Source organism: Salvelinus alpinus, chromosome 12 (genome assembly GCF_045679555.1).
Source record: "Salvelinus alpinus chromosome 12, SLU_Salpinus.1, whole genome shotgun sequence".
In the NCBI taxonomy this organism is placed as follows: Eukaryota; Metazoa; Chordata; class Actinopteri; order Salmoniformes; family Salmonidae; genus Salvelinus; species Salvelinus alpinus.
The window spans coordinates 5,791,278-5,809,448 of NC_092097.1; the positions used below are offsets into that span (position 1 = coordinate 5,791,278).

The 18,171-nt window shown below is 40.8% G+C and overlaps 1 protein-coding gene across 2 annotated transcripts in view; it reads right to left on the bottom strand.

Moving 5' to 3' along the window:
- Positions 1–14,766: 14,766 nt before the first annotated feature.
- The window catches only part of LOC139536523 (copine-5), a 201,506-nt gene continuing 198,101 nt past the window's right edge, over positions 14,767–18,171 (bottom strand). The window contains exon 20 of one of the 2 annotated variants that reach the window (XM_071337084.1): positions 14,767–18,045. In XM_071337084.1, the coding sequence (XP_071193185.1) occupies positions 17,857–18,045 (189 nt within the window). In that variant the 3' untranslated portion in view covers positions 14,767–17,856. The remainder of the gene's footprint in view (positions 18,046–18,171) is intronic. The other variant, XM_071337083.1, reaches the window with a different exon arrangement.

An 18,171-nucleotide genomic window follows, 5' to 3' on the forward strand; every position in this document is an offset into this window, starting at 1 on the left:
AAAGAGTAATAAAAATCAAAGCTCAATGAAATAATTTCACCAATTTAATAATGGGAAGATTTCTACAAATAGTTACATAGCCTATATGGAAATATAACAGACATGAGCCAAGCATGCTCACTGACAGGGATGTGTGCGCACGACATTTTAAATACGTTTTTTTTGTGCGTACGGACAATTTCTGGGATCTTTTATTTCAGTTCATGAAACATGGGACCAAAACTTTACATGTTGCATTTATTTTTTTGTACAGTGTAGCTCCCTCCAAAATAACTTCAGTCGCACTCATAAATGTGAATAATAGTTTTCTCTTCATCACAAAATACACATTTATCCTCTAAGTCCATGATTTTAGACAAGGGTATATTTTGTAAGATTTCAAAGTGTTTCTTCAATTTCAGTAATATATGCATTCCAGAAGAATTTCCTTCTGGGTGAGATCTTGTTCTTGAAATGAAAAAGTTCCCTTATTAATTTAGTATTATATTTGTTATGTAGCAGTGGACAACCTTCTGACAAGTTGGACATCTCTTGACATGTTCTCCGATACACACATGAGATTTCATTAATTGAGTAAATGTTGCTTTGCATATATAATTACATTCTTTAATGTATCGGGCTGTTATGTTTCTAAGAACTTTCTATAAGAGTATATTCCCTTTATAAAATCAGTAAATCAAGCACAAATTTACATTTACATTTACATTTAAGTCATTTAGCAGACGCTCTTATCCAGAGCGACTTACAAATTGGTGCATTCACCTTATGATATCCAGTGGAACAACCACTTTACAATAGTGCATCTAACTCTTTTAAGGGGGGGGGGGTTAGAAGGATTACTTTATCCTATCCTAGGTATTCCTTAAAGAGGTGGGGTTTCAGGTGTCTCCGGAAGGTGGTGATTGACTCCGCTGACCTGGCGTCGTGAGGGAGTTTGTTCCACCATTGGGGTGCCAGAGCAGCGAACAGTTTTGACTGGGCTGAGCGGGAACTGTACTTCCTCAGAGGTAGGGAGGCGAGCAGGCCAGAGGTGGATGAACGCAGTGCCCTTGTTTGGGTGTAGGGCCTGATCAGAGCCTGAAGGTACGGAGGTGCCGTTCCCCTCACAGCTCCGTAGGCAAGCACCATGGTCTTGTAGCGGATGCGAGCTTCAAATGTATTTTTTCAAACCATTTAGAGAATATCTTTGTTCCGCAGAAGTGTTTTGTTGGGGGAGAAGTTGTGGACAGGCTTAAAGGGCAAAAACCCTTTCAATAATAGAGGTCACGCTGTAGCAAGATATTCAAGATGGATGTTGTTTTCTTTCATCTTGGATAGACATTGAGATGTTCAACAACAATATGGTTCAAGACCCTAAGCTGAAGAGGATGATTTTGTCTTAAGAGCAATAGTGATCCTTGTGATTTAGTTGTATCATCTACTAACTTATATATTTTTGTTAAACTTATTTTCCAAATATAGAAATCAAGGTTAAAATGCTGAGAGATAGTACTTCTGAAAGGCAGTAATACTTCTGAAAAGGCAGTAAACAGAAGACAAATGCAGTATGTGATGACGCAGGCACTGGGGAGACACATTTGGTGCCACCCAGTGGATAGAATTAGAATGAGCGTATAATTACAACTACGCTAAAGCTACAGCAATTATTCTAAATTCTATGGAATGTACTGTGTAGGAATGGAATGTGGAACCATAGAAATAGAATGAATAGAACGGTCTTGGAAGCTCTAACCCTGGAAATATGACTGGTACACTCGCAATGGCTGCCTGGTATTGTGACATTTCCATCAGTATTTTGGAATGTTCTATCAACTGACGCTGGATCGCCACAGTAACGTAGAATGTTCGTTCAAATGTTGCTATCTGATGTGGCTCATGCAATGGAATGTATTTTCTTTGTAATGTCAGTTGAGTTGATTCAACAAGTCACAGCACAGATTGAAGGGTACACTTCCTGCTTTTACTTCCTGGGATGGGCACCCTCAATGGCTGCCAGTCCATCCAATATGCCACCATTGACTTGAATGTAGACAACCTTTTTATTCATTCTATTTCTATAGAACTCCCCCAACTCTGTTCTGGTTCTTTGCTAGTTGTGGGTAACAGAGAATTTCTACTCCCGCTCTACCTCTATGGAAAAGGAATAGCCCCTTTTAGTTGGTTGCTAGGACACCATTGCTAAGTATTTCGTGACCAGGTATGACCAAAACCACCCATTAGATATTGCATGTAGTGATATGACAGGAGTAGTCCACAGTAGGTGTCTTGTTGCTAACAGTAGCTGACACAGCCAGACTGACTGTCAGACATGGACGATAAGGCAGCAGAAGATCTGACAGATGACTTCAAAACATACTTTGGGAACAAACTTCAAATAAAACTGCTGTAAGGTCACAAATAATCTCATGACTTTCATGATGATCATTTTACTTTGGGATAGGCTCCTTACCCATAAAAAGGTTGTAAATGTCAAAAATAAATCACACTGACTTGTTATTGTTGTCCATCAGGAAGGCGGCCTCGTCCACTGATGTCTTGGCTCCCTCGACTCGCCTTATTAGGAAGACAGGAGCTGAACATACACAAGGTCATGGAGGCCCTTCAAGAGGTGACACACACACACACACATAATAGTTCTTACCCCATAACGTCTGAATCTCTGGCCTGTAACCTCTGACGTCTGCCCTCTTCTCCTGTCTGTCTCTGTCTGTCCGTCTCTCCCAGGACTTTAACGTGACTCTGATGGCCCAGCGTGTCAGAGATAAAGAACTGAAGGAGAGGGAGGTCCAGATAAAGGAAGACCTCAAAGAACTTCGACACCTTCCTCCAGCTAATGGGTGCCTGCTTTCGTTCCAGCCCCGCTCTACCACACCTGATTCGACCAGTTCATAATCTTCAATCCCGGAGTCTGTCCGAAGTTGTGTGTTTATGTGCGTGTTTTGCTTTTTTGTTTGTTCCCCATTCCACCAAGAAGAAATCAGCGCAGGAGAGAGATCTAGCCCATCAGAACGCAGCGGACCTACTCATCATGAGACAGGAACTGAAGGCCATCACTAAAGAGAAAGATGAAATCTACCCCCACTTTCTAGGTAAAGTGGTCAGAGCCAGTGAGCAGGTAGTGAGAGATACAGTATATATACAAAAGTATGTGGACCTCCCTTAAAATGTGTGGATTCGTCCATTTCAGCCACACCCGTTGCTGACAGGTGTATAAAATCGAGCCTAACAGCCATGCAACCACCATTGACAAACATTGGCAGTAGAATGGCCTTACTGTAACGGCTCTCGTTGGTGGTAGAATGAAGAGTGGACCGAGCCGCAGCGTGGTAGGCGTACATCGTCTTTTTATTGATGACACCAAAATAACAAAGACAAAAAACGAAAGCGAACAGTTCTGTCAGACACTAAACAGAAAACAAGAGCCCTCAAAACCCAAAAGGAAAATGACAACTTACATATGATCCCCAATCAGAGACAACGATAGACAGCTGCCTCTGATTGGGAACCACACGCGGCCAAAAACAAAGAAATAGAAAACATAGACTTTCCCACCCGAGTCACACCCTGACCTAACCAAACATAGAGAATAATAAGGATCTCTAAGGTCAGGGCGTGACACTTACTGAAGAGCTCAATGACTTTCAACATGGCACCGTCATAGGATGCCACCTTTCCAACAAGTCAGTTCGTGAAATGTCTGCCCTGCCAGAGCTGCACCGGTCAACTTTAAGTGCTGTTATTGTGAAGTGGAGAAGTCTAGGAGCAACAACGGCTCAGCCGCGAAGTGTTAGGCCACACAAGCTCCCAGAACGGAACCGCCGAGTGCTGAAGTGTGTAGCGTGTAAAAATCATCTGTCCTTCTGTCCTAGGCTTTAACACTCACTACCCAGTTCCAAACTGCCTCTGGAAACCACGTCAGCACAATAACTGTTCGTTATTGTGGCTGAGCAGCCGCACACAAGCCTACTGTCTTGTCTTTGGCTGTGCCGGATTACGTGATATGACATGCTATTCTATAAAATTATTTCTCTGTAATTAATATTACCTGATTATTAAGCTAATCATGTAAATGTTATTAACTAGAAAGTCGGGGCAACACAAAATAATGTTTATAGAGCTGTTATCTTCCGAATAAACTCTTAAAGACCTGCTAATCTTTTACCTAAATAGCAGTCAATATTTAATCGTCACCTTATTTAGTCTCATCTGAAAGTTGTAAATTCTTGGTTATCTTCACGAACCCTGGCTAACAAGTTGAATCAGCAATACAAAATTTGGTTGAATTTTTATTTACTAAATACCTAAATAATCACACAGAATTACATCTACACAGAATGGATCATACATTGATTACAAATTATGTCATAAAGGAAAACGTCCCTAGCGGACGGAACAGATATGACGGCTGGTTACACAAAGAAAGGGGGTTGGGTTTTGAATGAAAGAGCGGGAAGAATGAGGAACAAAAAGATTTTGTGTCTCTATTGGGCCGTAGGCAGCTATGCTATCGTAAATACAGTATCTTATGCATTCTAAATAACCGCCCATTTGAAAAAGGAAAATGCAATAAATATTTACTCTGAGCTGCGCTTCAGTAGATTGGTTGTAGATAGAAGGCGGGGTGGTCCAGCATGGATCTCTGGTCCTCTGAAGAATGTCTAGTGGTGAACTGGAGCGTGGTAGAATGGATACTCTGTCCGTCCTCTCCTAGCCCAAGTTTAGCGGGCGGAGAGGGTATCACTTCTTTAGTGAATAAGAGTTCAAAGTTCATACCAAGTTGCCATACTTTTAAGCTCATGCTATATTCTGGCTGGTATAGTCGAAATTCATCCTTCGGCGTGTAGGTCGTCACCTTCACGTTGAGATTCGATGCTAATTTCGTTAGGTTCTTGTCGTTCAACCAGAGCTCACGCGGAGGTTGGCTTAGTTCTGTAGGTGATCTTGTCCTTTTAACGCAGGGACCGCAAGTCCGCACGTCCTTGGAACAGGAAGTTGAATTTTCGTCTAAGGGTTTATATAGTGGTGAAAGAAGGGCGTGTTTCATAGTTTACAACCAAAGTCTGTTCACTTGGGCGGGGCCTCTGAGTGAGCAGAGTTTCTCTATGACAAACCATTCTCTCATTTAAGAAGCTAAAATTACATTTAATCTTTTCACAAATAGTTTCATATTTAAACATTTAAATTGCACAACAATTCCATGTGAATCTGATAACTAGAATGTGTAGACTTTCCAAGATACAGTTTATGTCGTCTTATCATCAGTAATAATGTCTCAAACGCCAACTGATCTGACATCATATTCATTAAGTACCAACGCATATTTTCAACTGGTTGGATTACCGAAATAGGGTTCCGTTTCCCACCTTTTGATGTTCCCAGACTCTCTATGTTAACAGGGATTTTAAGGGATTTTTAATAGTCACATCGGTATAGTAGAGAGAGGAAAAAGGGGAAAGGTATTTATGGGGGTCATAAACCTCCCCCAACAGGCCAACGTCATGACACTACCCAGCTAGCACAGTGGATCTGGGCTGATTCCGGCTGAGAGTCGGGGCATTTGGCTGAGAGTCAGACTCGGCCGACGTCATGTCGACATTACCTATGGCTAGGATGCTCGGGCCGATTCCGGTGTGAGTTCGGGCCAATTCCGGTGAGAGTTATCTGGCCCAAGAGTATATATTACTTGGGGCTCGGGCCGATTCCGGTGAGCGTTATCTGGCCCAAGTGTATTACTTTGGGCTCGGGACGATTGGGGCTACTCTCTGGCAGATGATATATAATTAACATATAACATATACATATAATTAACATTTCATTATTTATTTTTCCATATTTTCTCATTGTTTCTGTGATCAAAAAATACAATTAACGTTTAAATGAAATTCTTTAAGAGTCTTGTGTAGTATTTTAGTAGTTTGATACTTTGTGTAAGGGAATTGATAAGCATTAAAAACTTTGTGGATGGAGCCTCCTGAGTGGCGCAGTGGTCTAAGACACTACATCGCAGTGCAAACTGCGTTGCTACAGATTCTGGTTCGAAACCCGTGCCGGGCCGTGACCGGGAGACCCATGAGGCGACGCACAATTGGCCCAGCATTGTCCAAGTTAGGGGAGGGTTTGGCCGGCCGGGATGTCATTGTCCCATCGCGCTGTAACGACTTCTGTGGCAGGCTAGGCACATGCACGCTGACACAGTCACCAGGTGTATGGTGTTTCCTCTGACACAAAATGTGTTTTTGTGGATGGGTATAATTTGTATGTATAAAATGTATAATGGTAATATTTGCATCTGCAAATAAGATTGCTCAGATGTGCGAGTGCCTTTTGAATTTTATAATAGTAATATTTAAAATGACTAAGTCGGGTAATTTTGTATAAATGTATTTAAATTTGCATTGGGCCGCTTCTGGAGCGGATTCTGGTAAGACGCCGGCAAAGTCGGCTGAATTCCGGTAGACGGAAACGGCTCAATGTACTCGGGCCAATCCTGGGCAGTCATTCATTTTGATTCCGGGCCGAGTCCGACACCCAATTCTGGGCCGATTCAATCAGTCCCCCCCATATCACCATATGCAATGCCAAGCGTCATTACACAATAACTATCAAACCACATTTAAAAAATGTCAGATACATGCATAACTTCATCAGTTAATCCAAATGATTCAAATCTACTCAGCAGCATGTGAGGTTGGCGTCCCTGATCAAGATAAAACACAAAATAATCGATAAATGCACCGGACATTTCTCTATATTTTATGTTGGAGATATATTTGACATAATGGATGTATTCCGCATTTAATGAAACTGCACAAGTAGATCAACTTAATGTCTCAAGATGTCTAAAATGTATTTAACAACCTGCATTTAGAGATTTTGTTTAGCTGTGGGCCTACGTTGCTAATATACAAAATGAACGTTTGCCAGACTGTTGTCTTGCACCAACTGTCAGTTGACTAAAGAATGTTCCATGAAGTTGAACATTCCAAAGTTCCAAACTTCTGCTTTGTTCCCCTTTTGTGATAATCCTTTGAATTAAAATCTAAAAGCGTGGACGGACTCTGAGGCTGTCCAACCAGAGAGAGTCTCTCTAGACAGCCTTCGCAGGGTTTAGGTCTCTCTCGCATATACCAATTCTTAATCAGTGGTTTTCATTATTTTCTTTTTTTTGGATGAACATTATGACATTTATTATGCTTCTATTATTTTAATTATTCAATAACAGTTTCCATATATGCTGAGCAGTTGTTGGCTGCTTTTCCTTCACTCTGCGGTCCAACTCATCCCAAACCATCTCGGGTTGATGTCGGGTGATTGTGGAGGTCAGGTCATCTGATACAGCACTTTCCTTCTTGGTCAAATAGGCCTTACACAGCTTGGTGTGTTTTGGGTCATTGTCCTGTAAGAAAACAAATGATAGTCCCACTAAGTGCAAACCAGATGGGATGGCGTATTGTTGCAGAATGCTGTGGTAGCCATAATAGTTAAGTGTGTCTTGAATTCTAAATAAATCACAAACAGTGTCACCAGCAAAGCACCCAAACACCATCACACCTCCGCCTCCATGCTTCACAGTGAGAACCACACATGCAGAGATCATCCGTTCACCTGCTCTGCGTCTCACAAAGACACGGCGGTTGGAACCAAAAATCTCAAATTTTGACTCATCAGACCAAAGAACAGATTTCCACTGGTCTAATGTCCATTGTTCGTGTTTTTTGGCCCAAGAAAGTCTCTTCTTATTGGTGTCCTTTAGTAGTGGTTTCTTTGCAGAAATTCGACAATGAAGGCCTGATTCACGCAGTCTCCTCTGAACAGTTGATGTTGAGATGTGTCTGTTACTTGAACTCTGTGAAGCATTTATTTGGGCTGCAATCTGAGGTGCAGTTAACTCTAATGAACGTTTCCTCTGCAGCAGAGGTAACTCTGGGTCTTCCTTTCCTGTGGTGGTCCTTATGAGAGCCAGTTTCATCATAGCGCTTGATGGCTTTTGCGACTGCACTTTAAGAAACTTTCAAAGTTCTCGAAATGTTCTGAATTGACTGACCTTCATGTGTTAAAGTAATGATGGACTGCCATTTCTCTGATTATTTGAGCTGTTCTTGCCATAATATGGACTTGGTCTTTTCCCAAATAGGGCTATCTTCTGTATACTACCCCTACCTTGTCACAACACAACTGATTGGCTCAAACACATTAAAAAGGGAATAAATTCCACAAATTAACTTTTTAAAAAGCAAACATGTTTTTGGCATCATGAGATGGCATCATGAGGGAGGACAATTATGTGGATATATTGAAGCAACATCTAAAGACATCAGTCAGGAAGTTAAAGCTTGGTCGCAAATGGGTCTTCCAAATGGACAATGACCCCAAGCATACTTCCAAAGTTGTGGTAAAATGGCTTAAGGACAACAAGTCAAGGTATCGGAGTGGCCATCCCAAAACCCTGACCTCAAACCTATAGAACATTTGTGGGCAGAACTGAAAAATCGTGTGTGAGCAAGGAGGCCTACGAACCTGACTCAGTTACACCTGCTCTGTCAGGAGGAATAGGCCAAAATTCACCCAACTTATTGTGGAAGCTTGTGGAAGGCTACCCAAAACGATTGACACAAGTTAAACAATTTAAAGGCAATTTAAAGGCAATGCTACCAAATACTGTAAACTTGTGATGAAAGAAATAAAACATGTGATGAAAGAAATAAAAGCTGAAATAAATCATTCTCTCTGCTATTATTCTGACATTTCACGTTCTTAAAATAAAGTGGTGATTCTAACTGACCAAAGACAGGGAATTTTTACTATGATTAAATGTATTTGGCTAAGGTGCATGTAAAGTTCCGACTTCAACTATATGTATATATATATGTATATATGCATATATTGTTGTCAGGTGCTGTCTAAATGTTGTCTCTATACATGGTATTACAATAGTGTTCAATAGTGTTTTGAGACATGTCCCATTTCATTGCATGTTTTCAAGACATGGCACAAAATGGCATGGGGTGTCTTGAGGCACGTCTCCAAAACAGCAATGTCTGAAGACGTCTTGAGATGTCTTGAGAAACAGGTGATGGCTGGGTATGTATTCCCTAATGGGGATTTTAGAAAACAGTAGTTAATAAAATCTAACACTGTCACATCAAACTCTGAAATGACAGCATCAAATTCATATTGTTCAACATTGTTCCCAAAGGTGTGAGCGACAAACAGCATGTTTCGTACAAACCTGCCCTTTTGCAAACTAAATGGGAGCTAGAAGCAAGAGGAAATAGTGTTTAATAAAAGCATACACAAGCATACACATAAAAAAAAAGGTATTTAACTGCCATTTCGATTCAAACACCAATTGCCATTCCAGCATGATTACACAAAGTTGATTATTTTATTCAAATTTAAATCAAATCAAATTGTATTTGTCACATGCACCGAATACAACAGGTGTAGACCTTACCGTGAAATGCTAACTTACAAGCCTTTATCCAACAATGCAGTTCAAGAAAAATAGTTAAGAAAATAGAGTCTTTGACAATTTTTTGGGCCTTCCTCTGACACCGCCTGGTATATAGGTCCTGGATGGCAGGAAGCTTGGCCCCAGTGTTGTACTGGGCCTTACGGTCGGATGCCGAGCAGTTGCCATACCAGGTGGTGAAGCCAAAGTCATAAGATAAACATTTAGGCTAGATAAATAAAGTTGAAATGTTATTCGAATTTTGGCATTTTTGGAACCTAGCTAGCTAACTTAGGCTAGTTCTGTTGCGATAACGCTAGTTGTGTTGTGTCAGAGTTAAAGCCCGGGCCATCCACCATGCCAAGAACTATGATGATAAACTATTGGATAAGGCTGTAGAACTATAAAACAATGGGGAGCATCCACACTAGAGGACAGTTTATCATTTGCTGTTCTACAGTCCTAGACCTGTCAATCAGCTGTTCAACGTATAGTACTGCATGCGGCCTATTAAATAAGGATACAACACAAGACCATTCACGAGGTCTCTTAACTGGTTCAGACCATTCAGGGCTTTCAGGGTGTGTTCATTGTCATAGTGACAACTGTAAATAGTACTTCAGCGTACATGTAGGCCTAATGACAAACAATCGAGTAACTTGTATTTAAATGTCGCAATTCAACAACGAACCCCCTTTAGCCTGCGGATCTTTTACAGCCTAGTTGCTCAAGTGGTTCGCAAGTGATTTCCTAGTTTCTAATGGTTGTCCATTCTTTTGGGTCTTCTTTTTCACTCTGCTCTTCTCTGTATGTTCTGTGCAACTATTTGCAATGCATCAGTGCAACAATGTAATCATGAATGGCAAAAAATGATCACAACAACGCACTTTCTCTCCTCGACATGCATTTTCTATGCCGTAAGCCTGCTTCTTTCACCGAATAGGCTATTAGACCTAGTATAAAAAATTGGAGAGGCCAGGTGCGTAATTGCGCAACAGAACAAGGAAGACAGACAGTCTCGAGATGTAGCCTATAGACTAAATTAGAAGCGTAGGCTATGCATATTAGTCCATAATGCATGAACTCAATGTTAGGCTTAATAATGCAGTGAAGATGTCCAGTCAATTTACACAGAAAAATCGAATAAAAAGTTGATCAGATAACGAAATCATAGGTAGCCTAGCACAAGGCACAGTGCTCGAAAAGCTACCTTATTGTTTCCATTTTTTAGGTTCAAGAAATATATCCTACCTAAGCTACAACAACACAATGTAATGAAGAGTGTTATTATTGTTTTCAGTGAGTACAAAACTCTAGTCTAGGCAGTAAACTGCAGTGAATAGCCTACGTCATTTAAATAACCGCTCAAAACCACAGCGTTTTATATTTCGAAATAACTTCATATAGCCTGCATGATTGGGCAACCATTTGGATCAGTCATGTTTCTTCTTCTCTACAGTTTAGCCAGGCACATTAGCAGTACAGTAACATGGTGTATTCTGTCATGATGTATCAGCTGACAGAAACACGCCAACGCAGGGATTTCTAGTGGCGTGCACCTGATTTATGATAATGCGCTAGCACGGAGGACGTTTTATCCATAGTTTCGGCGTTTAGCTTCCGTGTTTTAAAAAGCGTTCGAAAATGAGGTGGATAAAAGGCTTCTAGAACTTAGAACCCTTTAGGAACCTTTTTTTCTAAGAGCGTATGTGACAAGACCTAGATGTAGTGTTATGAAACCTTTTTTTCTAAGAGCGTATGTGACAAGACCTAGATGTAGTGTTATGAGTCTGGGTATGAGTCCTTTCCTTCTTTTTGGCTGTGCCATTGGCAGTAATGTGTTTCATCAGCTGTAGATGGCGATGTTTCATTTCAGATGATGTTCCTCTACCCACTCAGCACTCAGAACAGCCACACCTGAACTTGCCAAAAACATACATGGCAACGGATGAGTGTAGAAAACATTTTCCTTAGTTCCCACTTCACTTTAGTGCTTTAAAAGGTCCTCTCTCTCTCTCTCTCTCTCTCTCTCTCTCTCTCTCTCTCTCTCTCTCTCTCTCTCTCTCTCTCTCTCTCTCCTCTCTCTCTCTCTCCTCTCTCTCTCTCTCTCTCTCTCTCTCTCTCTCCTCTCTCTCTCTCTCTCCCCCTTTCTCACATCTCCTCTATTTCTCTCTCTGCCAACACTCCTGTGTCCATTAGCTCTGGCCCTCTGAGTGGGGAAATGGTTTTACAAGTGTCCGTACCTCTCTCCCATGAGTGGTGGTGTGGTCGTGAGTGGGGGTTTAAGGGTTTTTCTATGGACAAAACGTGATGCAATCCCAAAGCATCAGCTGAAATCTCTCCCGAATTATCTGGTACAAAGGCAGCCTAATGATCTGGAGTTTGGATTGTGTCTTGTGCAGAGACCAGAGGGGGAGAGGGGGAGGAGAGAAAAAAGGAGAGCAAATTTCACTGTCAATTCACAGCTTCGCACATTAGGCCAGGTGTTGTTCATAAATTATACATCAAAGCCTCTGTGTGTGTGTGTGTGTGTGTGTGTGTGTGTGTGTGTGTGTGTGTGTGTGTGTGTGTGTGCGTGTGTGTGTGCGTGTGTGCGTGCGTGCGTGCCTCAACATTTGCATCCTGAACATCTGCGTCCTCCGCTGTCACCTTGATTCAGACATCATTCTGGAAGAGACTCTGTTACCTGACAGACTCAATGACAATGCGTTTCCTATGGACATGATCTCAAAAGAATATGTCAAGATAGTGACATTTTACTATTGTAGTTCTGTCACGTGAGCGGACATATTAGTGATATGTAATGTAGGGTGACATATTACGTATAGGTTTAGCTCTCTATTCAATCCGTACCTTGGAAGTTCAGCGTTACAGCGTGATTGAAATTGAAAGGCAATGTTCCCGCGTTTGCGGAGACTGCATTCACGATAAATGCACGGCTCAATCGGAAAATTACCTTTACATTTCTAACTCACGATCTGTAACGCTTCAACAATACAGATTGAACAATACAGATTGAACAATACAGATTGAACAATACAGATTGAATAAAGCCCTTAGTTACAGTTTAGTAACTACTAGTTTTAATTAAAAACAACCTGGAAACTATCACTGAATTTATGATTATGCAATATTTTCTCCACTTAACAAAATCTTGTACACCGTATCAACATAATAGAGTGCTCTTGGTTCTATCCAAGTTCAGAAGTTTGATAGCAGCACGTCAGGCCAACACGAAGTATGCTCTGTATATTTCCATGGTGTTTCTGTGTTAGCGCTATCTGCTCGGTGGTGTCGGGGAGCTTCTAAACACGACACAGGGACCCGAATAGTACCGCAGCACCCAGGACGTTGTCACATAGAGGTCAAGGATCAGACAACACAATGAGCGCCAATACCACATCAAGGTTGAAGGTTACCCAGTTACCCAGTTGCCCAGGCATTGGCAAGTACTTTTGAATTTGATGTGCCATCAGTAGATGTAGAGTAGAGTGTGTTGGTACTATCCAGATTACTCTTTGATGTGTACCATTGCCAACATGACTGGATGGATGGACTGGTATACATCAGCTCACACTTTGAGCAGGTCAGAGATCTAGTCTGGCAGTACAGATAAAGAGGAGATCATGTGTTGTGTGATAGAAATGTGAAGGTGTTAGATTTCTAGGAAATACAATACCTCTTTTTTTTTATTGAAAGAGTTAGAATTCTGGGAAACATTAGATTAGATTGAGCTTATTAGACACGTGCACAGGGACGCAGATGCAATTGTCGGGTACAGTGAACAAAGGTTACAAACATCTAAAAGTATGCAGTATATGAAATTAAAAGAGAAGTGAATGAGACAAAATATGGATAATAATAATTATCTATATACACAATGATAAATGACCGTTGGGTGATGGGGGCATGGGAAGAGTCCGTTGGGGTATGTCCTTAGGGGGAGCAGAACGGAGGGAGGTGAAACGTGAATAGAACAGCAAGAAAAAATTATAATATAGACATATTTACAGTTCAAGTCAGAAGTTTACATACACCTTAGCCAAATACATTTTGAACTCAGTTTTTCACAATTCCTGACATTTAATCCTTGTAAAAATTCCCTGTCTTAGGTCAGTTAGGATCACCACTTTATTTTAAGAATGTGAAATGTCAGAATAATAGTAGAGAGAATGATTTATTTCAGCTTGAATTACTTTCATCACATTCCCAGTGGGTTAGAAGTTTACATACACTCAATTAGTATTTGGTAGCATTGCCTTTAAATTGTTTAACTTGGGTCAAACGTTTCAGGTAGCCTTCCACAAGCTTCCCACAATAAGTTGGGTGAATTTTGGCACATTCCTCCTGACAGAGCTGGTGTAACTGAGTCAGGTTTGTAGGCCTCCTTGCTCGCACAAGCTTTTTCAGTTGTGCCCACACATTTTCTATAGGATTGAGGTACAGATGAACGTTGTACCTTCAGGCATTTGGAAATTGCTCCCAAGGATGAACCAGACTTGTGGAGGTCTACAATGTCTTTTTCTGAGGTCTTGGCTGATTTCTTTTGATTTTCCCATGATGTCAAGCAAAAATGCACATAGTTTGAAGGTAGGCCTTGAAATACATCCACAGGTACACCTCCAATTGACTCAAATGATGTCAATTAGCCTATCAGAAGCTTCTAAAGCCATGACATCATTTTCTGGAATTTTCCAAGCTGTATATAAACTTCTGACCCACTGGAATTGTGCTATAAGTGAATAAATCTGTCTATAAACAACTGTTGGAAAAATGACTTGTGTCATGCACAAAATAGATGTCCTAACCGCCTTGCCAAAACTATAGTTTGTTAACAAAAATTTTGTGGTGGATGAAAAATGACTTTTAATGTATGTAAACGTCCGACTTCAACTGTACATTGCAGCAATTCTAAATGTCCATGGGGAAGGGGGCGACAGGGTAAATGTACGTTGGGGGGGGTCAGCTGGTTCAGGCCGGGGTAGTCGATCACTGGACTCTGGGGTTAGTGTCAATGAGGCCTTTTTTTTACAGGACACTGAGGAATGACCCCCTTAGGCCGTAGTGTCCTGTTTGTCGATGGGAGATTTGACCACGAGACAAATTAACTTCTCAGCTGACCATAGGCTAATATTAGCTTGATTTAAAAAAAAAAATAATCACAAACCATTTATTTCACCATTTGTTGTAGGAAGGACCACAGTATATTGTTAGTGTGTGGCAAAATGTTTGTTCTACAGCCTATACACAGTGCAGTCCAGGTTGAACTTTATTGAACTAACTAATTGGGACATCAAAGTACAACTCTGCAACAATTTTTATAAAAGTAGTCATTTGTTTTTGTTTTATTCATTTTCATTTAAGGCAATCCAATACAAAGCATTTCACAACCCACCGTATGACAACGATCATGTACAACAACAACAAAAAACGTTTCAAATAAAAAGGGGAACCATGCACATTAGAAACCCAGAGGGATAAACAACAAAAGTGAAAAGAGGATAAAAAAAAGTTAATTGTTGCAACATGCTGGTCGGTTACAGTTTTTCTATGTGTGATCTCTCTTCCTGTCAAGAGATCTCACGGTAACAGCAGAAATGGCCAGGCATGAGAGAGAGAGAAGAGAAAGCAAACAGTCCACTGAACTTGTGGCCATTAATCCAGATGAAATGGTGTCTATAATCCCATTTATACCTGGTGCTATATGGGTCCTATGTCCTGATCTTGTCTACATTCTGATTGTACCCACATTTCCAGAAATGTGTCTACACAGAAATGCGCTTAAAATGTGTCTGATATCATCTGCATTGTGACCAGATTTCCTGGCACTTCCTTTCTGCAAATAGCTTCACAGCTATTAATTCAAAATAATATTTATTTATTGTAAGACACATATTGATGTAATCGGTTATTGGTGCCACTTTTCAATGATTTTAGATGGCTGAATAATTATGATTTAAATGGTTTCTCTGTCCAGATCTGTCTACACCTGTAAGATATCCAGACACGATGTGTGTCTGACTACCTTCAGAGGTGGGCAGAATGATCTGATCACAATCAGATCACAATGTGTCTTTTGATTGTCTAGACCGGTCAAAAAATGCGCAATCAGAATGTGGACAAGATCAGGACAAGGACGCAAGCTAGAACCAGTTATAAACGGGGCTAGTGTTACAGATAGTTGGTACAGAATATAAAACACTGTCAATGCATCCCAGGTGAGTGGATGGATCTTGTACACAATCTGCCAATCCTACAGATCAGGGGTCGATTGAGGAGAGATACTGTATTTTTATAGCGTGGCCATAGAAATAGAATTACTAGAACGAATAACATCCCCATTGAAGTCAGTGTGCAAGTCTACTTCTATTATTGTGGCGTTGTCGGCAGAATAAATGGCTTTTAATCATACAAATTCCAGAAGAAAATCAAGTTAATCATATAATATATCAATAAGATCACCATCTCTAAAAATGTATAAATAAACATACTGTCGAAGTAGCAGTACACCTCTTAAGGAATAGAATAAAGTGCTTTCCTTAAAGTTAACAGGAGGAATATGTACTGTTGTAAACCACTCTTATTATTGAACACACACACACTCACTCCTGATACTCTAGGTCCACACCACTTAGTAAGAAAAAACAAGCCATATAATTAACTGTATAGATATCAGATATACCATTTGTCTTTATCCCCATATATTACACACAACACTGTACAAAACCAGGCTTAGCCATTTCCAAAACATACAGCACTTTTAGCGATTATAACTCCAAGAGAAGAGAGACGTGTATAGGGTTGCAAAATTCCGGTAACTTTGCAAAGAATTCCTAGGTTTTCAAGGAATGTTCCTTGTGATTCCAGGAATTTTCAAAGCAGGATTTCTGGAAAACCTGAACATTTTGGAAAAGTTAACAGAACTGGTCAACCTTAGTTGTTTATCAGGCTTGGTTGGAATGCTGTCTACAGTACGTTAAGGCCTACAGAGTATTTAGCTAGCTGAGGAGATCCGTCCCTCTGTCTGTCTATGTGTGCTGTGCAGCAGGTGTCCAGACTGTCTATACTCCTCAGCTTGATTTCATTTCAGCCTGGCTTTATCTGATTATAACACAATAATGGCTTATTCTCAGGGAGCAGAGAAGCTGTTGGGTGACCAGAGAGAGAGGGGTGGACGGTAAAAGGACTGGTGGGCGAGTTATTGTTGATTATGAAAAGGTTTCAATGGAATTAAATGCGATTCAAGTGAATACATTTGCTGTCTTTATCCAGCAGTTTAATGTCAATAAACCAAAATCCATTCACTATGGGAATTAGGGAGATGGAAAGAAAGAGAGATGGAAAGAGAGAGAGAAGAAAATAGTAGTTGAAAGATTAGTATATATTTTCGCTCTTTGACTGATACCAAATAGGACATGGTAAACTATCAGAACCCTTGAAAAAAGAAAGCAATACTTCTGATGTATGTATGTATGTATGTATGTCACAGACAGGTTATTGTGTCCAAACGCTGATGTGCATAGTTACATTCCTGTGGTGGTGGTTAAGTGGTTTAGAGAGCTATGATGAGCTCTCCCTTGTGCTTTTCCATATTGTTAAACTATCCTTGTTTGTAATTGAGAAATCCAAACTGGATGGTCACATATTAATTATATATCCATGCCACTTTTGATACATTATAAATACAGACATATGGGGAATTCAATCCTATACGAACATGCTTTAAAATAGAAAGCAAGAGAAGAGTCTACAACTTATGGGAGTATGAAAAGCAAAGACACCCAATGACTTAAAAAGAAAACTCACAAGGTGAATACACTTTTCTTTTTTTTCCAACCTTAAATAATAAAGCTACAAATCAATATGGGAATGTGTCTCAGGCCCAAAACAAAAATGAATGGAAAAGTATCCAAAAACATCACCTTAACACACACACTCTAATACACCAATGGTGAGCTAGGTCAAAAGTCACAGGTCAGAGTTCAGATGAGGGTTCCACTTGTCCCATTACAGTTAGACAACCAGATCACAGACAGGCACAAGTTTCAACCACAACATGACCCCACATGACCCCTTCACCCACCTGCTCTCAAACAAGACAAGAAGAAACAGTCACTGGCCCATGTATGTTGATAAAGAGACAAGTCCTCGAATGGTCTGTCCATTGCCGTCTCTCTTCCTCAGAGAAACAGACCGAATAGATAGAACCACAATGGACAGAAACGCTGTCGTCTTCTCCAAAGAGTCACCTGTCTGGGAGAGTCCCGACACAAACACCCTATTGCTTCAACAACTTCCTATCACACCACTTCCCGTCCCAACATTCCAACCAGGAAGTAGAGAGTTCCCAGGGTCTGCAAATCCTTGACTCGTCAGTAGTCAGTGTAGAGGTTTGTGCGGTGGACTCAGATCTGTGTGTGGTGTGTGTGTCCAGGGGGTGTGTACGGAGGCGGTGTGGGGTTGGGTTTGACGCCCCGACTCTTCATATAGGAGATTAACTGATCAGGGATCTCAGCCAGGACATCCTTGGCTAGCCGGGCCATACTCAACACGTGGTTTCCTGTCCGGTCCATGTAGTCTCTAAATGGGACAAACTGACAGAGAGAGAGCAAAGACACTATAAGAAGTGAGAAGCAGCCTGGGATAACACTCAAGTATGTGAGCATTTTCATTAATAATGCATTATACATACTTATACATCCTTTATAAATGATCATCGG